Here is a 23094-nt window from a genome sequence, read left to right on the forward strand (position 1 = left end):
ACTGAACAATGAAGTGTTACACAGTGCAATACAATACAGCATATTATATTACAGTACATTACAGTACCAGAAAAAGACGATGGTAGTTTTTGTCGCAATCATTGTACTAGGTTGCCATATAATTCCACTGAATTATTCATGAAGTCATGCTTCCTTCTTACCTTGATAAAGATTGACGGCTTGACATGGTGGACAACACATAAAAAGACCCGTCACAACACCTCGATGTCTCGATACGAATAACTATACGACGGACATTCCTCTATAAGATATAACAATCTTTATTGGCTAAAAAGGAATTGGAGTTCACTCCATCTCAGTATAACATACATAAAACAGTCATAAATACATCAAAACATAAGATTTATAATATATACATTTCTTAAGACAATAAAAATCCATGTACTGGCATATAGAAAAAAAACCTATTTCCTACAAAACTCGTTGGCAAGACTAAGAATGGCCCTTGGCAAGAACGAACGTCTGTATCTTTCTGTCCGGCATCTGATGACAATTGGCCTGCCAGTTCGACTGCTATACTCAACCTGATTTCCTAGAGGATGTTCCGACGACGTAATTGACATAATATTTCTTTTAGTTACCCTGACAAGCAGCTCATCTACTGATCTGAGATCATCAGACCGGCAAACTCGCCTCGCTTTTCTAACAAGAAGCAGACCGGGTGAAAGTTCAACAGGTAGAGCACTCAGCACAGTAACGTAGGCGTGTCATAAGCTCTGACGTGTGTTAATTCACACTCTGTAAAGCCTTATAAACACAAACGTTGTAAACATGATATCCCAAAGAAAGGTTACAGCACATAGCTCATATTTGGCATGTGTCTTTCTTATAGTGAGCACAAGAACCCTAATATATTTGGTGGAGGTCAAAGGTCATATGGAGTCAACAGAGGTTCAAATGTCAAAATATCAAAAGTACTTCATCTTGAGAACTTTACCTTCAAAACAGATTATTTATGCATGGTAGAGCACTCACATGATAAGTAAATTGCTCCACAATTTGGTCGATAGGTGAAAGCTCATTTCAGGTTCTCAGAAGCAAACCCTACAAAATTTCTAAAGGTCAGTTCTCAATGAAGATGTGACATTTATGCTGATTTGACTTCCACGTTTGTGGACGATCATCTTTGCTGTGTTAGGTGGAGGTCAAAGTTCAGCTTAGGTGTATAGCTAAATAAGTAACTCACAGTTTGTGAAGTGGGAGGATTCAAACTTTCGGCTGTCTTAGGACTCTGAACAGTTTTTCATTACTCTTACTCTTACTCTTGAGTCAGTGAAATCATGTCGATAAAGTTTAGACTTCCTTGGGTTTTCAAGCAGCTACTTTTACAAGTATTTTCAAGTTGTCTCCTTGTGTTTATGCTCTACTAAACTCAACTACTCATTGTGCTTCATATTATGGATATTTGCTGTCATAATATTGCTTGTATCAGCTTGTTACCTCTTGACCTTAAGAAGTGGTTAATCGCCATCTCTGTATTTCCTATTTATCTTCCTTGTCCCCCACCCCCCCCCCACTTCCATATGTTAAAATGTAAGCGCTGACTCTGTTTAGATTCATACTGCTCTCCACCTGCAGATAAACTGCAGCCAGGGGTAACTTGCGCAAACTATTCATGTGCTACATATGTCCCGTTGGTTCTACATGCAGCCGGTTGGGATATTCTTCCATGCTAATAACATTCTAAATATATATATATATATATATATATATATATAAATATAATTATATATATATATACATATATGTATATATATATATATATATATATATATACTGTGCCCTCGTGCTTCGACGTACCCGAATTGACAATTTCAAATATGTATGCTTTAATACAATAAATATAATTTTAAATATACAAAGAGAAAAAAAACCTTAATATGCTTAACGAGTAGATGCACTCCCCCCCCCCCCCAAAAAAAAAATTAACACCAATGGATTTAATATAAAGATCAAATGATTTGAAACACTTAAACATTGCAAACTCCAGGTAACACAGTATTATGTATAAGTGAATCTTCAATTGCTACTTGAATACTAAGTACTAAGATTCTCTTTAAACGAATCCGGTGAAGCGTTCATTTTCATTGTATTAGGCAAAGAATTCCAATAAGTATTAGCTCGATAACGAAAACTCTACATAATAACGTTAGTTATAGAGCACTTGATTTGTGCATGATACCAGCCTGCCTTGCATTATGATTATGTATGTATTTATTGTACGTTAAATAACAAGTGATAACAGCAGGGTTATAATTATTATTAATAATGGAACGATAAGCAAACTTGAACAGTATTAAGGCCAGGAAATTTAGGGAGATTGAGAGAAGCAAATATCTTGCTCGGGTGTGATCATTGAAAGGAAGCAAACGAAATATGACAAATTGCTCTCTTTTGAAGCATCAGAAGTTCGTTGATATTAGAATACATTGTACTGGACCAAACTGTCACACAATAAGTGAGATGGGGATGAATAAGGGTAATATAGGAAGAACGAAGAACTTGTCTCGGTAATGAATGCTTCAAATTAAGAGAATCCCAACTCGTGTGATAGTTGTAGAGATTGAATTAACGTGATTATTCCACATCAAAGCCAGAATCAGTAGTAACCTCAAGACATGTTGGCTTATCTACTCTTTTAAAACTTTTTTTTTCAAACCTACTTGTAATGAAACTTGTTTTGTCAATTAACGAGCTATGTCTTTTATGCAATCGTGTCGAATCGCATCAATAAATTAATCTAATTCATTTGGAAGAGCCCGGCCCTTTCAGTGGATGAAACCGGTTCTGCTATCACCTGAACTGATACGTATCAAGTCATGTGCACTTATCACGTGAGAATGTAGCTACGTATAAAGTCAAGTTAATACACATAAATATGTGCCAAGTCATGGATACTTATTACGTGAATACATATGGTCTGCCCTAATTTCCATTGATTTACCAAACTTAATACCCTCTGATTTGCGTTGGTGATCGTTTCGATTAGCTCGTCAAAGTTACTTATCCAGGAATGAATATTCAGATTGGCCAAAATCTTTCAACCACTTGTGTTTTCCACATGCCTTACAGCTGCCTAGCCAATCAGGTCCATAAGGATCGACTTTTGTAATTAACGGTTCTTTCCTCCAAGCATTGTTTTCCAAATATTGTAATAGAACACATGCTTTCTCATCACGACAGAATGGAAAAACTCTTTTATTGTGATACACCTCGACTTTTCCTACCTTTCTCCATTCATGATATTTCCTATATAGAGTTGCGTTTCCAGCCACTTTCTTAACATATTTGGCAAGATCCTCGATTTTCTCAAAATCGTCTGCGTATATGAAAGAGTTTGGGGGAGCTAATCGCGTGTATTCCGACTTTTTCGCGCCAATAACGATAGGCACAGTTTCGAAATCTGCGAGTGCTCTCCAAAATTTCTCCGTAATGTATTCTGAACAACATGTATTCTCAAAAGCAAGATAAAATCGATGTTTTCTTAAAATGTCTAATCCTTCCGAGTTACGTGGAAGTTGGTGATTGCCACATTCTCCATACATTGCAATATCGATGAATTTTGACAGAAAATAAACAAGTGCCGTTCTGTTCCAGTATGAATGGTGACAATGGCTACTTACCCAACTAACCGTCGCCACCTTCGGGGACTTTCCCATTGTAACGTTAGTTGGAAAGTCTATACTAACGTTGAAAGGAATGTAAGCACCAAATGGCGCGTACACTTCAGCTTTACTATGGTAACCAAAAGTCATGTTGAATTGTAAGTCTTCCAATTCTCGTTTACGGCTAGTGGTAGGCGGAGACGTATAGGCACTTTCAGGAGTAGAATAGAGCCAAATTTGACGTGGATTTCTTTCACGCAGTAGTGTCTGCCAGTGTTTTATAGAGGTAGGTGTAGTAAAGATTAAAACGTCCGCGACTTTGCTGGAGTTATCACTTGTGAAACCATCCTTAAATGAGATGGTTCTGTTCGTTCCGCGACATTTAATTGTTCGAAATAACCACTTGCTGCGATAGTTTTTGGTCACTGCAACCAGTGATACAACTATGTCCTTATTGATATCATAAACGAGCTTTTCCGTGACATTTTTATTACCATCACTTTCATCTTTTAACGATATTGTTTTTGTAATACTTTTACCATTCTCACCTTTCGGAGTCTTTGCAGTAGTCGTGTTATGGACGCGTTCAATAACGGTCAACTTATCCATCAAAGAAGTCACATTTTCAACATACGAATTTCTGATAGCTAAATCAAAAGTGAATTTATGTAAAATATCCATATTGATCATATCAAGTCCGCTCGACCTCTCTGGATCCGATATATCCATTTCAGACCAAACCAGAGATGGTTTATACCGAGGCAGTTTTCCCATCTCCAACGTGGACCTTGCAAGTTTCGTGTAGGTTCCCATTCCAATGATCACGGAAAAGCATAATAATGCAACAAAGATCGACCAACGCTGTGGCACTTGTACAGTATAAAACATATTTATGTATTGCTTGTTCTTGATTACTGGTCTTTAATTGTATTTTCGTGAAGAAAACTTTTACAAACTTTTCCCCTAAAGGTTTAACAGTGATCCCAATTGAACGCGTTGCGACTTCAGTGTCCAGTCGATATACCTTTAGCCTCAAAAGACCGTATATATATACTGTTGGATAAAACCAAGAGAAATCTTAACCTTGCTATGATCTGTATACCACAATTCGTTAGTAAACGCCGGTGTATAGCCGTATAGTGATGCTTTCAACATTACCTAAAATCATTGAAGGGTACACAGAGCTGGGTGAGCCATGATCGGTACAATAGTATAATATTTAGTCATATGACGTAAATTGACGATTGTTGAAATTGCAACGGTTAAATGAGTTCAACTAACACAATAATCATAGGGGAGTGAGGAACGCTTTAATAGTTTAGTTAGATTATTATTTTTTTTAAACTACTTTATATACACGATGTTGTTTAAAAGTAATGTATTCTCCCTGTTGCAAATAAGACATGTGTTGTATTGCCTGATCTGTGATTTGTGTGTTCTAAAGTCTCTCTCTATATTCCTCGTATTAAAGCTTGGAATACTTTTCATGGAAAGGATACATTTGTACTGGAGCATGTTCAGAGGAGGGCTGCTAGGGTTATTTCCAACATCTCCCTTATGGAAGTCGTTAAAGAGTTCTTGGGCTAACTACACTTGAATTGATGATAGCGACATGATACAGTTTTATAAGTTCCCTAGTGATTCTGTAGGTGCTTGGGATATTTTGAAGGTTTCAACTAGTTCTCGAACTCGTAGTCATGGACTCAAATTAACTAAAGATTTTTTTCGTCTGGATATTAGAAAATTTAGCTTCTCTCAAAGGGTTGTGAATGAAACTTTCCAGACTGGGTGGTCAGTTCTGATTCTGTGCTGTCTTTGAAAAAAAAAATTGATATTTTCCTTTACTAAGAGTGGTCGTATTTAATGGGGTTAAGGGTGCACTGTTTAATTTATTTATTTATTATTATTATTACTTTTTTATATAGTATAAATTATATGTATATATATATGAATGTAAATATATATATATATATATATATATATATATATATATATATATATATATATATATATATATATACGATGACGATGATTTTACGCATGCGCAATACCCTTTAAACAATTCGTGATCCGAAGGCTACCTGTGGCTACCCAAGGGAACACGCATTCAAAATGTACCGTGATCTCAGTAATGCTGATATACCTTGGCCGGGATCAATCTTCGGTGTTACGGTGTCTGCCATCTGGTACTGGTGCACGGATCAGGTGTGGTATCAATTAAGTTTTTTTCCAATTAAAATGGATTAACAATCTGTCCATTTAACTTATGTTGCTGTTCTTCAGTCTGCCTCTGAAGAACCTGCTTGGATCGAAGTCAGATAGGCTGATTTTCAAGCATAATGTATGAGACAACAAAACGAAGGAAATAATCGCTTTAAAACGGAATGTTAACTGTATGAATGTAAAATGTTTCATATTATTTGTTCGAAGTTAAGCTGTATGATACATTAGTACTCTTAACCAGTTTTTCTGTCTGAATTTTTGCAAATTATACCACAATTATCGTACTTTTCTTTTAAAGGGAAATTCTTGTTATAAAATTCGAACTTCGAATTGTGCAATTTATAAACCTTTTAGTTTTCTTTGCCAAAGGACAGGAACACACACAAAAGAAGCAACTTATACGGAAAATAGAAAAATAATATAGCACTCCTATTTGTTCCAACTACTATAGACCTTCTTCTCTAAATTTGTCATCCATACAATCGTTACCATAGAAAGCATCACTTTCATAATTCTATGATGTGTGTAGTGTGTTCTTATCGTCCAAAGAATAATAGCCTCCAAAGATATATTTCATGACCAAGGAGCTTGCATTTTGGCTGGATTCCTCAAGTCGCTGCCGATATTCATGTTGGTGATACCAGGAATGGTGAGCAGGGTACTGTTCCCAGATGAGGTAGCATGCGTCACCGCCGAAGTTTGTACACAGGTCTGTGGTAATCCGTCTGGGTGCAGCCAATTTGCATATACAACACTAGTGGTCGAAGTTGTACCGGCAGGTAAGTTGAACTTATACAATGATACAACATATACGATATGAAATGGGTTGGAAAGGGCAGTGACCAAGGGTGCGAGGCAAATGTCTTAACTTCAATCCTAATTGGAAAATGACGTCGACCTCATCCCCCCCCCCCCCCCCCTCTTCGTTCCTTATTCCGCGTTCTGATTAAAAAGTTTAATGATATATTCCATTGCTATACCATGACAAGGACAAAGTCAATGTATGCCTCAGAAAGCTCTGTTTGATGCCCCTCTTCAAGTATTCAACTAGTACCCTGCCGTCCTTACCCAAATTAAACCTTCTTGGTGTTTGGGATCTAAACTGGCCTCTCTAAATGCGACATTGACTGATAATTGTGACTTTATATTATTCGAATCATAATATTTCCATGGATTCACGATGGAATGGAACAAACAAAAAACCGTTTTGCTTACATGTGTATGTTTTCATGTTTTATTTTATTGACAGGACTATAGGGGTTAAGTGATAGCCGGTGTTCATGTATTATGAATTCTTGTATTTGGTATACACTGTTCAAGTTGCAGTGCAGTCAAGTTCAGCGCCGTGCATTACATTACAGTACACGACATTACAGTGCAGTACAACACAGTACTGAACAATGAAGTGTTACACAGTGCAGTACAGTACAGCAGTACATTACGGTACCAGAAATAAAAACGATGGTAGTTTTGAATCATTGTACTAGGTTGCCATATAATTCCACTGAAATATTCATGAAGTCATGCTTTCCTTCTTACCTTGATCAAGTTTGACGGCTGATTTGACTTCCACGTTTGTAGAAGAACATCCTCGCTGTGTTAGGTGGAGGTCAAAGTTCGGCCTAGGTATATAGCTAAATAAGTAATTCACAGTTTGTGAAGTGGGAGGATTCAAACTTTCGGCTGTCTTAGGACTCTGAACAGTTTTTCATTACTCTTGCTCTTACTCTTGAGTCAGTTAAATCATGCCGATAAAGTTTAGACATCCTTGGGTTTCAAGCAGCTACTTTTCAAGTAATTTCATGTTCTCTCCTTGTGTTTATGCTCTACTAAACTAAACTACTCATTGTGCTTCATATTATGGATGATTTGTTGTTATAATATTGCTTGTATCAGCTTGTTACCTCTTGACCTTAAGAAGTGGTTAATCGCCATCTCTGTATTTCCCATTTATCTTCCTTGTCCCCCCCCCCCCCCATCCCCACTTCTATATGTTACAATGTAAGCGCTGACTCTATTTAAATTCATACTGCTCTCCACCTGCAGATAAACTACAGTCAGGGTTAGCTTGCGCAAACTATTCATGTGCTACATATGTAATGTATTTAAAGGCAAGTAACCACTAGGGGGAAGGGGGTTCCTTTTGGTTCTACATGCAGCCAGTTGGGATATTCTCCCATGCTAATACCATTCAAAGTATATATATACTGTGCCCTCGTCCTTCGACATACGGCGAATATGTATGCTTTTATACTATAAATATAATTTTAAATATACAAAGAGAAAGGAAGTGGTCAAAAAAATCTTAATATGCTTAACGAGTAGATGCACCCCCCCCCCCCCCCAAAAAAACACAAATGGACTAATATACAAGATCAAATGATTTGAAACATTTAAACATTACAATACTCCAGGTAACACAGTATTATGTACAAGTGACTATTCAATAGCTATTTGAATAATAAGTACTAAAATTCTCTTTAAACGAATCCGGTGAAGCGTTCATTTTCATTTTATTAGGCAGAGAATTCCAATAAGTATTAGCTCGATAACGTAAACTCTGCATAATAACGTTAGTTATAGAGTACGTGCTTTGTGCATGTTACCAGCCTGCCTTGTATTATGATTATGTATATATTTATTGTACGTAAAATAACAAGTGATTACAGCAGAGTTATGATTATTATTATTGGAACGGTAAGCAAACTTAGCAATGTGAACAGTATTAAGGTCAGGAAATTCAAGGAGATTGACAGAAGCAAATAGCTTGCTGGTGTGATCATTGAAGGAAGCAAAAGAAATATGACAAATTGCTCTCTTTTGAAGCATCAGAAATGTGTTGATATTAAAATAAATTGTACTGGACCCAACTGTCACACAATAAGTGTGATGGGATGAATAAGAGTAATACAGAAAGAACGAAGAATTTGTCTCGGTAATGAATGCTTTCAAATTTTTCAAATTTTTTCACATCAAAGCCAGAATCAGTAGTAACCCCAAAAAACCTTGTATAATCTACTCTTTTAAGATATTTTCCATCCATTGATATGTCAAATGTCCTCCTTTTTTTTCTTATGGTGCTCTTCTTATTTTGAAAAACAGTGTAATTAGTCTTACTCACATGAAAGGAAAGTTTATTGGCATGCAGAGAACCAAGCATAGAATCCGAAAATCAAACTTTGTCTTTAACCCACGTCATTGAACTGAAAAGCAAACCTATTGCCTACAAAAGTAAGGCATACATTATGAATAGTCATGATTATATTACTTGATGTGTATTTATTTATACATATTTTCATGTTATATACATAATAATCCGAATTCTCGTGAAATCCATTCTTGTTTACAACTTTGTTAGTTGTATCAAATGGAATACGTTTGTTCCTTGCTACGACGGTATCCACCCCTTCCGCCCCTCCCCAAGCTAGTAAAGAAATCGCTATTAAGGGATTATTGCACCTACGCAGAAAGCAGGGTAAATTTTGTTCTAATTTCGATCAAGTTATTTAATATTTCTCCCACTGACTTATACGTTGTTCATTTATTGTAAAAGTGTTATTTTTAATTCGTATTTCAATTCTTTTTATCACTTTTCGCAGATCCAGGCCGGCCTTTGGGGAACTTTTGTGTTGATAGCTTCTGTGGAACGTCAACCAAAAGTCACAAAAGCCATGTTGAAAAAGAATCTCATTTAAAAAGATATCAAAACGATTTTAATGTGAAACTTGTCGGAGCAAGTCTGGTGCAGAAAATTTGTCTGAATGATTCCCTGGTTACGATGTTAGGATTTTGTTTACTTCTAATAAGTTATTTCGCGTAGCAGAAAGAACACAAAACAACAACAACTACAAACAACTTTTGGAAGCAGATATAGGAAGGACGCTTTCTTACTATCAGTAGTTTTCAAATTTGTTTCGGAAAGCAGCGTTTTTTACTTTCAAATTAGTCAAAGGTGTACCAGTCCGCCAAATTAATGTACTTTTTAAAAATTAGTCGCCGAAGACAGAGATATTACTGTGTATGGCTATGACGGTGTTATACGTCTACCGTGGATTCAAGAGTTTATTCTCAAAGGGAGTAAAGATAAAGACACATGATTCATGGTTAAATAATAATGAGCGAGTGGTTAATAAATTTGATTGAATATTCACTTATTTTTCACTTAGAATTCATTAATCAAATGAAACAAAGATTGGTTGGGAAATTTTAAAATTTCAAACCTATTTGTAATGAAACTTGTTTAATCAATTAATGAGCTATGTCTTTTATGCAATCGTATCGAATCGCATCAATAAATTAATGTTATTCATCTGGAAGAGCCCCTTTCAGTGAATTAGACCGGTTCTTTTGCCACCTGAACTGATACGTATCAAGTAATGTGTACTTATTACCTGAGAATGTATCTACGTATCAAGTTTAGTTAATACACATAAATATGTGCCAGGTCATGGATACTTATTACGTGAATACATGTGGTCTGCCTTTATTTCCATTGATTTACCAAAATGAATCCCCTCTGATTTGTGTTGGTGATCGTTTCGATTAGCTCGTCAAAGTTACTAATCCAGAAATGAATATTCAGATTGGCCAAAATCTTTCAACCACTTGTGTTTTCCACATGCCTTACAGCTGCCTAGCCAATCAGGTCCATAAGGATCGACTTTTGTAATTAACGGTTCTTTCCTCCAAGCATTGTTTTCCAAATATAGTAAAAGATCACATGCTTTCTCATCACGACAAAATGGAAAAACTCTTTTATTGGTGTACACCTCAACTTTTCCATCTTTTCTCCATTCATGATATTTTCTATAAAGAGTTGCGTTTCCAGCCACTTTCTTAACATATTTGGCAAGATCCTCGATTTTCTCAAAATCGTCTGCGTATATGAAAGAGTTTGGGGGAGCTAATCGCATGTATTCCGACTTTTTAGCGCCAATTACGATAGGCACAGATTCGTACTGTGCGAGTGCTTTCCAAAATTTCTCCGTAATGTATTCTGAACAACATGTATTCTCAAAAGCAAGATAAAATCGATGTGTCCTTAAAATTTTTGATCCTCCGGAGTTACGTGGAATTTTGTGATTGCCACATCCTCCGTACATTTCAATATCGATGAATTTTGACAGAAAATAAACAAGTGCCGTTCTGTTCCAGTATGAATGGTGACAATGGCTACTTGCCCAACTAACCGTCGCCACCTCCGGGGACTTTCCCGTTGTAACGTTAGTTGGAAAGTCTATACTAACGTTGAAAGGAATGTAAGCACCAAATGGTGCGTACACTTCAGATTTACTATGGTAACCAAAAGTCATGTTGAATTGTAAGTCTTCCAATTCTCTTTTACGGCTAGCAGTAGGCGGAGACGTAAAGGCACTTTCAGGAGTAGAATAGAGCCAAATTTGACGTGGATTTCTTTCACGCAGTAGCGTCTGCCAGTGTTTTATAGAGGTAGGTGTAGTAAAGATAAGAACGTCCGCGACTTTACTGAAGTTATCATTCGTGAAACCATCTTTAAATGAGATGGTTCTGTTCGTTCCGGGACATTTAACTGTTCGAAATAACCACTTGCTGCGATACTTTGTGGTCACTGCAACCAGTGATACAACTATGTCCTTATTGATATCATAAACAGGCTTTCCCTTCTTTACATTTTTATTACCATCACTTCCATCATTTAACGATATTATGTTTGTAATATTTTTACCAATCTCACCTTTCGAAGTCTTTGCACTAGTCGTGTTATGGACACGTTCAATAACGGTCAACTTATCGATCAAAGAAGTCACATTTTCAACATCCGAATTTCTGATCGCTAAATCAACAGTGAATTTATTTAAAATATCCATATTGAGCATATCAAGTCTGCTCGACCTCTTTGGATCCGATATTTCCATTTCCGACCAAACCGGAGATGATTTATACCGAGGCAGTTTTCCCATTTCCAACGTTGACCTTGCACTTTTCGTGTAGATTCCCATTCCAATGATCATGGAAAAGCATAATAATGCAACAAAGATCGACCTACGCTGTGGCACTTGTACTGTATAAAACATGTTTGTTTCTTGCTTGTTCTTGATCTCTGGTCATTAATTGTATTTACGTTCAGAAAACTATAACTAATTTTACCTCTATTTTACGGTGATCCTAGTAGAACGCTTTGCGACTTCAGTGTCCAGTTGATATACTTATAGGCGTCACAAGACCGTATATATAGCCTACTGTTGAGTGAACACGGAGAAAGTTCTTAACCTCGCTATGATCTGTATACCACAATCCGTTAGTAAAACGACGGTGTAAAGGCGTTTTATGATGCTTTCAACGTTATATTATATTATATTATTTAAAATCATTGAAGGGTAGCCTACACAGAGATGGGTCAGTCTCGATCAGTACAATAGTATATAAATTTATTCATACGACGTACGTTGATTGACGATTGTTGAAAATGGGACGGTTAAATGAGGTCGACTAATCATAATGGGGAGTGAGGAATGCTATTATATTGACTTAAACTACATTCCGCCATACACGATGTTTTTCTTTTAAATATATGTTTCCCCTTTTTGGCAGATAAGACTGTTTGGGATTTTCCTCCCGTGTCATTTGTGTGTTCCAAAGGCACTTTTTATATTCAACATATTAAATGTATTAATTAACAAGAAAATATTAACGTCGCACATAATTTATCACATGCCACAGTAGGCAGAGAGAGGGTCAGACATTCAAGAAGGGGAAAGGACATGTGTAAGACATTTTTCCTTTAATTATATAGTGAACTTAAGCCTTAATGAATGTGACCATGTCTTCGTTCGGATTCAACTTACAAAGTATAACCGGAATCCAGGGTGTGTGTTGGTGTACATTGCTAACATCCGCCCCTCCTCGTCTACCAGCTGACACAAACAATTAAAAGAATTTGGTGTAGACTAATTAATTGATGCGTCAGATTGCACCACTACCGTGAAACTTGATGTAAAATGGGACAGGCAGGCGCGGATTCAAGGTGTGACGGTGTACCCCCATTATTTTAACCCTGCACTCAAAAGAAATAAAAGTAGTTACTAGCACAATGATGGCGTGTATAGACCTAGTCTAATACCTATGTTATAATATAATTATGTCTCAGAATGCGCCACCTTTTTCAATTGTAAAATTTCTGTTTATTGGGGAGTTACCCCCCCCCCCCACCCCTGTTAACCTCATACAAGGGAGTCCCTTTCAACGAAACTAGGACCATAGATATACTCCCTTCTTTTTAAATCCTGGATGTGGGAGTGATTTAGTGAGGTCGAGAGTAGCGGGGTCAAGTTTTTTTTTTCGTGCCTCTGCAAGCATCACTTTTCTTTGGATGAACCCCAGTCCCTTAATTGCATCGAGACTGTGACTGTGTGATCATCGTCAGGTGTGTATCACGATCCCCCTCGAAGGGGAACAGATACTACACACGATCTTAGCCAAAAGGCCGAGAAACGATCCGGGTACATGGTATAGTCGCCTTTAACGGAATAAGGGCCACACCGAAACCCTTGTGAAACCCCCATTTACCCCTACCTAAACCAGTGCCCCCGCACCATTGAAACCCTGTGCACGCCTGTATTCTCTGCATTCTCTTATCATATGTATGTTGCACAGAACTCACTAGGAAAACGGAATAGGTAGTAAAAAAGATACACAATATAATCATTCCTTAGACATAAGGCAAGAGTTGCAACAGACACTTGAAGTAATATGGACATGAGCTATACAAAGCTGGTCATACAATTTAAGAGCTGACTAGCAACTAGCGTCGTGCTACCATGGTAGCGAGAAACATCGCACTGTTCTAGTTACGCGAAATTAAAAATGATGTGAAAATGTCGTATACTGCAAAATGATATTTGCAATGGATGGCAAAGTTACAAGTGGAAAACGTTCAGGAAAGAAAAGAAGGAAGAGCAAAACTTATCGAGACAGAAAACGGGGAACAAAGTCAAAATTTAATTCGTGTAATGACGTTGATGAAACGAATTCCGACAGTGTATTATATTCATGTGAGCCCTTTTTGCTGCTTTTGGTAGGCTATAGTATAGTATAGGCTTCTATTAACGATAGATAGCCTACATCCTAAAACGGGTTACAAATTTATTCGGAGCCAGTAGGCATATAAATAGAGTGTAGTGTAAACCAGTCTAATGTTTTTGTACCTCTAATCATCCGTGTTTGTTGTTATCATGGTTACCATAAGGCCAATGTTAACACCATACTATATTTACAACAGTGTTATTGTAATGTTACTGTTAGCGTTAATTATTTAGTGTTAGTGTTACTCTACACTGAAAGTTGTGAAACTTGTGTCTCCGGCGTGTGATTGCACAGGTGTGTGCTATGGGAAACTTACTACTAGCCTCAGCCTACTGTCACAGTTTGGCTTACAGCTTGGTCCACTTCTGTTTGGGATTTATTAGAACATTGCCATGTTCAATCTCATTTCTCCACTCAAGTCAAAGAATGTAGGGCCAAGGAGCCGACTCAATTTGGAGAGGTAGAGACCCAAATAGAAGGGAATAATGTATTTGTTCAATGGTAAAAAGAAATTTGCATAGAAGCGTACAGGACACAACATTAATATAGGCCAGTTTAGCAAACAACTCCAGTGTACACAGTAAAAATATATGATAAGTAATATTAAAATGGTCATGATTGTTTAGAACTGTTGATTTAGCACATTGTTAAGGTGTGTTAGCTCAGTGGTTAACGCCGGTGCCTTTCAATCATAAGGTCCCGAGTTCGAGTCACTCCAAGATTAATGTCAGTCGTCCAGTTACAGAGTTGTTGACGATATACTTAACTGGAGTATTTTTTGTTACAATTTTGCAACACATTTTGTTCAGTCATACTTCACTAATTATGTGTGTTTCTCTTGTCCATCATAGCTTCACGAAAGGGTAGCAAAAGGTCAACTGAACTTTCAGAGAAAAAGCCGGTATCTTCACAACGCAGTACACCTTCATCGGCCGGTGAGAGACGGCTAGGAATGTCTAGGAAAAGGATTGACCAGAATGAGACACAGAGATTCACCGAGCTCATCGCCGCTATATTCAAAGCTACAGGGGGAAACGACATGGATATCACCGTTGAAAGATCTGTAGAGAACGAGACTGGTTCGCTGTCACCCGAAGAGTCGGAGGAACTTATGCAATTAAGTGATAGATTCAGTGAGAGTTTGAGATGGGAAGGGTGCTGCTCTGATCCAGAAGAAGAGAAAGAACGCATGAGAACGTACAAAATCAACCGTCGGAAACGTTATTTGGTAGAATCTTTACGGACCCGGCAGGACAAGGAAAGTGTGTTAACATTCGCTAGGGATATTGCCGCTCAGTGTAATGATGCAGAATATTAAAGTCGTACTTTACTGCTACCATGTTCTGCATGCTTCATGAAAGACGTTAGGGCAAAATTCTGCCTGGCTGAAAAACTTTCTTCTGTGGGTGTCACTGTTGCAGCACTTTCAAATGGAGTTTGACTTTGAAAAGTTTAGAGAAAGCAATTTAACAAACGACTGTGCAAAGGTTTTCAACACAAAAACAAACTTAAAGAGGCTGTGGGGCATGTGTCTTTGATTTGAGGAAGATAAACCACTAAACCGTCTCAAAGAGTCCTCTGTGCATTCTATACCATCGTCCCCGGTATTATGAATGTTTTGAACAAGAACATGGATACTTTCTAATTATAATGTTTTTCTTTCAACAAAGATCACTTGTTAAATAATTAAGAAGATTAAAAATACTCACAAATGGTACTTTTAATTAACAAAAAACGGGCACTTTGGATGTCTTTCACTCAAAATTGAGCTCACAAACCCCCTCTACTCCATCCTTCCACCTACCCACCCTGTCCATGACATATGAGCAACGGGCTTCAAGGTTGATATTATCATTATCCTGTAAGGACATTTTACAACCTTCTTGGTTATTCTGATTTTCTCTTAACTTTTTATTATAATAAATATTGAAAGCCTGTTACAAATATCATTATGAGATGAGGGAAGAACACAATGTATTTTGTTAACAACTAAATGGGTACTTCTGTGGTGCTTACCGTGAGCTGCCTCATTGATCTTTGCTAGTATTTTCTTTACTATTTACCCCTCCCTCACCTATTTAAGGATGAATCGCCAACCAGGGCTATGAATATGTTTTTGGTACAGGCAAAGCTATATTTCACTTCCACTGAGCCAACAGGTCCATGCAAGTATCCTATACTTTAGGTTTTTTATCTCTTTGTATATTCTTGAAAGTTTTGCATTTCTGAAGAGCACCACCGATTTCGACTTACCGCCCCAGAGAAAAACGAAGTTAGTACATGTAGTATTGTATTGGTCATTGTAAATATGAAACATAAATTTATCAATACAGAGTGATATTTCAACCTGTAAAATCAATGTTTTTTACTCATTGTTTCAAATCTGATTTATCATTTCGTGAAAGATCAACTATGTGGTTTGCAATCACTGTGTATCTCTTTGTATATTCTTGAAAGTTTTGCATTTCTGAAGAGCACCACCGATTTCGACTTACCGCCCCAGAAAAAAAACGAAGTTAGTACATGTAGTATTGTATTGGTCATTGTAAATATGAAACATGAATTTATCGATACAGAGTGATATTTCAACCTGTAAAATCAATGTTTTTTACTCATTGTTTCAAATCTGATTTATCATTTCGTGAAAGATCAACTATGTGGTTTGCAATCAAAAATTCCACTCGACTCAAATTTTACCCTTTAAGTACTTTTGCGAAACAACCATGTTTGATCTCCCGAAAGGGAAAACTAAAGAGTAGTACTTTTAACAACCTTGCAAACTTGTTAGGGGGACTGCAGATTTAAAAGTCGGCAATGACTTCGGTATATATATATATATATATATATATATATATATATATATATATATATGTGTGTGTGTGTGTGTGTGTGTGTGTGTGTGTGTATAGGAATAACGGAAAAACTGTTAAACAACTATGCTGCATTTAGAGAAAGGCATTTAGAGAAAGGCTGATATATATAGGCTATATATATATATATAAAGAGAGAGAAAGGCTATATATATATATATATATATATATATATATATATATATATATATTAGTGTTTACACGGGTCCAAAAATCGGGAACCGGGTACCCGAGGGCCGTTACCCGTCGGGTATCCGGGTACCCGGAAAAAAATTGTTTACCCTCGTGTATCACGATTTTCAAGAAATTACATATTGGATGCTGTAATAAATGCATTATATTCTCTACTGACAATGTTTTCATGTTCACATACGTAGGTGTAAGATAAGGTATAAAACCCTCCTCAATAATATTTATTTGCTTTTGTTTCTTTCATTAACTTGTTAATAAATTAATTATTTAATTATAATTAGCATTACTACTAACATCGCACTGCCGCCGCTGCTTATGCTTGCACGTGCACGTCTATTGGATCAAACCATATAAATATCCAATTTAGTTTTTACTACTACTACTATCTATTATGCAGGCCCAGGGTTCGCATTTGCCGCGATATTGCGCGATTCGCGCAAAGTGATCGCATTTGGAATAAACGATTAGTAAAGAGCCACTTGCGATTTCTATTTTTTAGTTATCCCGTCTATAATCCATAAAATTCTCGTAAAATTCCTTTTCAGCCTTTCCTTCCATGAAATAAACGAATGAGTAAATAATTATTTCTTTCACATGGTAGCCTAACACCACACTAAGTCAATGAGAAATCTAGCTTAGCCTAACCATCTGTTTATTTGCTGAAGTTGTGACACAGTTATAAGACATCCATGGAATACTTTCGTTATTGCTGTTACGTTCGACCACATGGTAGCCTAACAACACACTAAGTCAATGGGAAATCTGCTTAACCATCGGTTTGCAATTTTTTTTTTTTTTAAATCACACTTTGCGTAGGATTCGGGTAATAAATTAGGAACCGGGTAGTATCACGTCGGGCGGGTATTTTCGTTATTGCTGTTATCTTCGAACACATTGTAGCCTAACACCACACTAAGTCAATGGGAAATCTGCCTAACCGTCGGTTTGTCAATTTTTTTTTTTTTTTTTTTTAAATCACACTTTGCGTAGGATTCGGGTAATAAATTAGGAATCGGGTAGTATCACGTCGGGCGGGTACCCAGATAACCCGTGCAAACACTAATATATATATATATATATATATATATATATATATATATATATATATATATATATATATATATATATATATATATATATATATATATATATATATATATATATATATATATATATCAAACATAACTGCATGCACGGCAGATGACGTATAAAGAACACACGTATGTTTGATGAAGTCTGAAATAAAGGTCTCATTCGACTACTCAAAAGTGTATGTTAAATGCCAACCTTACTCATTACGAGTAGAACCGACAAATCTAACGCGCTACAGGTTTTTTCTAGCAGGATAACAACTCATTCAGAATCGAAAGAAGATCCTGCTAGTAGGCGTCAGGCCCATTCCCTATTACACATTCCCTTACACAGGCTCTATAGTGGATAAACAGTTTGCTAACAGTTTTTGTTTTTTATTAGGATAACAACTTGTGTAAAAGTAAGTGGGCCTGACGTTTCGATCCTATCAGGATCGTCGTCAGAGGCTGGAGGGAATGACAAGTAACAGAAACTACAAGGGACAAAATACAAGCACAGATTGCAGATAGGTTATAATGAGCAGGGTGAACACAAAAAAGAGATGTGAGAGGGTTATAGTTGACAAAGAGTGGAGAGAAGAAAGAACAACTTGCTCGTGCATCTGTATCCACACCCATCGCTCACTTTAACAGAATCTGATTAGTGCAAATCTGATCTGTGAAGTACTTTGAGATCATTCTTTTGATGTAAAGCGCTATATAAGAATAAATTATTATGATTATGCAAACAGCCCTGCCATTTCCATAATCAAACAATACCGCCCTCATTTCATTTCATAACGTAGTTTTAATCCAAGTAATACATTCCAATTAGAATTAAAGGTAATATAACATCAGGCCTGCGGCGGTTGAATACTACCAGTGGAAAAGTTGAAAACATATAGCACTACCGGTACGCGATGGTTAATATTACTATTCTCTCATATGGAAAAAAAAGCTACTGCAGATATTGTTTCATATATCACTGAATATTTTGGTTGTTGCCTATAATGTAGGCCATCTTGCACATTTATATTAAACTTATATACAAGCAATATATCACTTCCCACAATATTCATGTTATTTTTTTTCAATCTCGAGTGGTTCTAATTAATGCACTGCTGCTAATAACGAATGACAAACACGATATTTAAGCAATCAAAATAAACTAATTTTCTCGATGTTGAATATTTGTAATGTCATTTGAACCTATCGGATATTATGAATTTCAGATTTAAGTCATTTTAACTTAGTATATAGGCACTAAACTTTCTCTTTCAGAAACTGCTTTTTGAGTGGCAAATGTAATGCATTTACTGCATTTTGGAAATTGTGACCATTGTTTTTTATCTTTCTGTCACATTGGACTCAATTATGAAGACTATTAACTCACGTGACATTTCAAATCATCGTTTTCGGTGTGGAAAGTATAATGACATCTCATGTGATCTATGATAGTTGCGTTAAACCTATATAGTTTATGTATATTGTCGTCAGCACATCGGTTACTAACATATTTAAACGCGCATCCAATACTTCTCGTTATGAATGTGAATCGTTTTGGTTGTGCCGTTTTATTTCCTTTCCGGCTCTGTTATTTTTTTTAGTTTAGAAAAGCAACCTGTGATCTGCTTTATTCATTATTTCACAGTGAATACTTGATTTTTCCTTCCCCTACCCCACTAACCACCCCCCATCCCCTCCATATATCCCTTCTTTAATATATTTTTGTTTTATAATATGTTTTCTTCTTTCATTATTAATTACAATGAAATGCCAACAGCCAAAGAGAATTACTGGCAATCATAACGGATTCGTATTAAAAGTTCCGTGAATCGAACCAATTCTTAATTCTTAGAAGAAGTCTTACGCCCTTAACTACGACGACGTTCTCACGTCTCGAACGTAATAACGATGATCCATATAATACCGTACGGTGGAGGTGTACAGGATGTAAACAAAACCACAGCTGGCTGTGCAGTCACTGTGTATGAAATAATTATTTATATACTTGTGTGTGTTATGGTATACGGACTACATGTGGAGACTAGATTATTTGTCCCTTCAAACATCTGTGGCACGGTAATGTAAGCAGCAAATAACCACAAAGAATATGGCCTCTTCGGAGGGGTTTATTGTTTGGGAATGGTTTTCGGATCATGGTCGATGGCGACCTTACTCACCAACAGTTTCGAAAGTAATTGAAGACAAATTTGGCCAGGAATCGACATTTCACCTCGGTCTTATAGATGATAATCTCGGAGCCTACGAAATCAACTTTGGGACAATGCAACAAATACGGATAGCATCCGGTGAGTGCTTATACACATTTGTAATTGTAGTGGACTTTAATTGATCGATTATGCTTCAAACTTGCCATAATTGTTTTTTGTTGTGGTTTTAGTTACATTCTTGTTGCGGGGTAATTCTATACCTTGACGCAGGAAATGATGTTATTTCCTAATGTTTGCGTACCCTCTCCTAACGTTACAAAATTTACAGTCGGTCCACGATGTTGAAAGCAATACAATATTCACACTTAGCATTAGGCCTAGGCTTTAATAGTGATTTCTATTGGTATTACTATCACGTTCTCCAACACGCCTAACTTTGGCCAAAGCACATAGCCTAGGCCTAATGCTAAGTGTGAAAATTGTGTTTCCTTCTATAACTGTGGCAAGTTTGGCCGTGTCAGTTGCAGTTTTGCAGATCAAAATTGCGATTGAAACATTGGTTACAATTCGACTTACAAACACAGCAACCACAGACTTGGCTATTAGTGCAACTGCATATGAACAACACAGTAAGAGAATTTTAGAGACACGCAAAATTACTGTACTTATATACTGTATGTCCATCGTTGGTTCTAATTTAACTACATAACTATAATGTTGAGCCTTACCCAAGTAGACCTATGTAGCATTACATAGTTAGACCTAGGACTAGGCTACGTATATTATTAGCATATAAGTTTAGTCTTAACAGGGCAGTGCAACTGATATGTAGCTCGGTTAAAATTGGTTAACTCTAACTCCTTGGTAATATAAGTTAAGTTTAGTAGAAAAAAAAAGGATCAGTAGAGACACTCAAGTCCCCATCAAGGACCCTATAGGAGAGGGGGCAAAAAATATGAAAAATAAATATGTTAATGGGACACAACTTAGTGGGAAATACAGTAGTTACAACAAGGTTTTACAGTGAACATGTACAACGCACAGTTTTAGCCTCAAATGTGCGCACAGCAAAGTTTTATGCACCAACGATGTAATATCAAGCCCGTTGTTGTCTTTTTCATTGCAACTTCAGGAAAAGGCAGAACTGTTAGACGGAGCATCGTGTCTGATGACTCTCCGGCTGCTAAGGGAGTAGAGTGGCAATGGTTGGACAATGGGTGCTGGAGCGAATATGACCTTTTTGCCAGTCAGTTTATCGAGGAGGCGTTCTGCGCCAAGAAAACGGGCGTTGATTTGTCCAAAACTAAGTGCCATCTGCCATACGTTATAGATTTCCCATCGATGACTCAAACAAAACATTACACAGGGTTCCAGCGAGTTGTGAGGCGAGTGCTCCTGAAGGAGAGCTATGCTCGGACGGGTGGTTGCCAGGGAACGAGTACGTCCTCCCCCACCACGGCCGATTGCTCAAAGAACTCGGATGAAGACCGTGTCAGTTCGAGCACGGTGGATGCTAACAGTCCTTCCACATCTATGGAGAAGTCGCTGCCATGTAGCACGACGAAGAGATCATCCCCGGTACATCACCAGGAGAGTGACGATTCGGACCTGTCGTCCTCCAAGCCAGCGAGGAGGCTGTCTGGTAAGAGACCGACGGGTCGTAAAGGGGTTGCTACAAAGGCAGACAAGAAGGCCTCTGTCGCATGGACAAGTGTGAAAGAAAAAACAAGAGCAAAGAAGATTGGTAAGTTTTACATTTATCCATTGGTTGGTTGGTACAGTTACATGTAATGTACTGTACAGTATGCTTTCTGTATGAACAGCATCTGAGAGCAGGTTTTAAAACATTTTCAATTTCCTTTTGTTATAAGTTTTTTAATTAATTTGTATTGTTTTGGTATGAATTCTTTTAATAATAAGTCTACAGTACGGTATGTAGGTTTGACTTGGCAGAAAAGTTGTGATCACACCTTGAGCTGTCAGTACACAGACAAACGTACAGTAATAGTGTGCTACATATACAGCACTATTATTATTATTATTAATATTACAGCATAAGTCATTATACAGCTAGCAAATTCAATAGTGATGTGCTTGTACACATACCAGTTTCTTACACAAGTTTGTGTGTTCAAATGGAATAATGCGACTCAGCAGCTTGGACATGGTGCAGTACAGTACCTGTACTGTGCTGTAGTGTACTGTCCTGTATAAAGTAGTGCTATAATGTTCTCCTTTACATTGTAAATTCTTGAGGAAAGTATACAGCACTGTACATTATGTACTACAGTACATTTACAATACAGTACATGCAGTACAGTACAGTACAGTTACTACAGTAACTGTACATATCCAGTAATAGTATCTGTGTACTGTATAATTTACTATGAGCACTGTAAAGTAATCGACTGTAAGATTTGTTTGTGAAATACTGAATGGCTATTGAAAACTACGTACCAAGGAATAACAAGGAACTAAAGGTACAATGTTGAGATGTATATACTGTATTAAACATACATGCATAAACTTAATAATACCTTTTTGTCAGTTTTGAACAGACTTAACTACAGTATACTTTTGGGCTTAACAGGGACTGGAAACTTATATTCCAAAAATAAGAGCTACTGTATGCTGGACGGTACTGAACTTCATGGAAGTGATCAATGACTAAGGGGAGGCTGGCAAATTTCATTGTCGGCCCAGCCGGCAGCACACCACTGCTCATTATGCAGCCTGCATATCAATCACGCTTGAGTGCACTCATCCACAGAGCCGCCATGAAAGTAATGAGCATCCAGTTCCAAACAAGGAAGCGCTGTGATTGTTTGTAAACAAAAGCTGTACTTGGCTACAGTAGAAGGCGATTTAGTTCCAGTTT

At 37.0% G+C, this 23094-nt stretch overlaps 4 protein-coding genes across 5 annotated transcripts in view; 3 read left to right on the forward strand and 1 right to left on the reverse strand.

Moving 5' to 3' along the window:
• LOC139981189 (sodium/glucose cotransporter 4-like) overlaps positions 1-253 on the forward strand; it is a 58868-nt gene extending 58615 nt beyond the window's left edge. Inside the window, exon 12 of the mRNA XM_071993395.1 lies at positions 172-253. Within this exon, the coding sequence (XP_071849496.1) occupies positions 172-243 (72 nt within the window). The 3' untranslated portion in view covers positions 244-253. The remainder of the gene's footprint in view (positions 1-171) is intronic.
• A 10155-nt stretch (positions 254-10408) lies between these two features.
• On the reverse strand, positions 10409-11827 carry LOC139981362 (alpha-(1,3)-fucosyltransferase fut-1-like). The gene has a single exon (XM_071993700.1). The coding sequence runs from the start codon at positions 11825-11827 to the stop codon at positions 10409-10411; it is 1419 nt and encodes a 472-aa protein (XP_071849801.1).
• Positions 11828-13501: 1674 nt separating this feature from the next.
• Positions 13502-16706, forward strand: LOC139981190 (uncharacterized). The gene is made up of 2 exons (XM_071993397.1): positions 13502-13879; positions 14762-16706. The coding sequence occupies exons 1-2, from the start codon at positions 13720-13722 to the stop codon at positions 15226-15228; spliced, it is 627 nt and encodes a 208-aa protein (XP_071849498.1). The 5' UTR covers positions 13502-13719; the 3' UTR covers positions 15229-16706.
• Positions 16707-19967: 3261 nt separating this feature from the next.
• LOC139980560 (E3 ubiquitin-protein ligase DTX4-like) overlaps positions 19968-23094 on the forward strand; it is a 28177-nt gene continuing 25050 nt past the window's right edge. Inside the window, exons 1-2 of one of the 2 annotated variants that reach the window (XM_071992287.1) lie at positions 19968-20354; positions 21349-21960. In XM_071992287.1, coding sequence (XP_071848388.1) covers positions 20156-20354; positions 21349-21960 — 811 coding nt within the window. In that variant the 5' untranslated portion in view covers positions 19968-20155. The remainder of the gene's footprint in view (positions 20355-21348; positions 21961-23094) is intronic. The other variant, XM_071992286.1, reaches the window with a different exon arrangement.

Source organism: Apostichopus japonicus, chromosome 15 (assembly GCF_037975245.1).
Source record: "Apostichopus japonicus isolate 1M-3 chromosome 15, ASM3797524v1, whole genome shotgun sequence".
Lineage (NCBI taxonomy): Eukaryota > Metazoa > Echinodermata > Holothuroidea > Aspidochirotida > Stichopodidae > Apostichopus > Apostichopus japonicus.

Excerpts from the sequence above, each read along its gene's own strand:
- LOC139981362 (XM_071993700.1), bottom strand. The coding sequence starts at position 11,827 with ATGGGAATCTACACGAAAAGTGCAAGGTCAACGTTGGAAATGGGAAAA.
- LOC139981190 (XM_071993397.1), top strand. The coding sequence starts at position 13,720 with ATGATATTTGCAATGGATGGCAAAGTTACAAGTGGAAAACGTTCAGGA. Across the intron at positions 13,880-14,761 it reads CGACAGTGTATTATATTCAT|CTTCACGAAAGGGTAGCAAA; the intron begins GTGAGCCCTTTT and ends TGTCCATCATAG.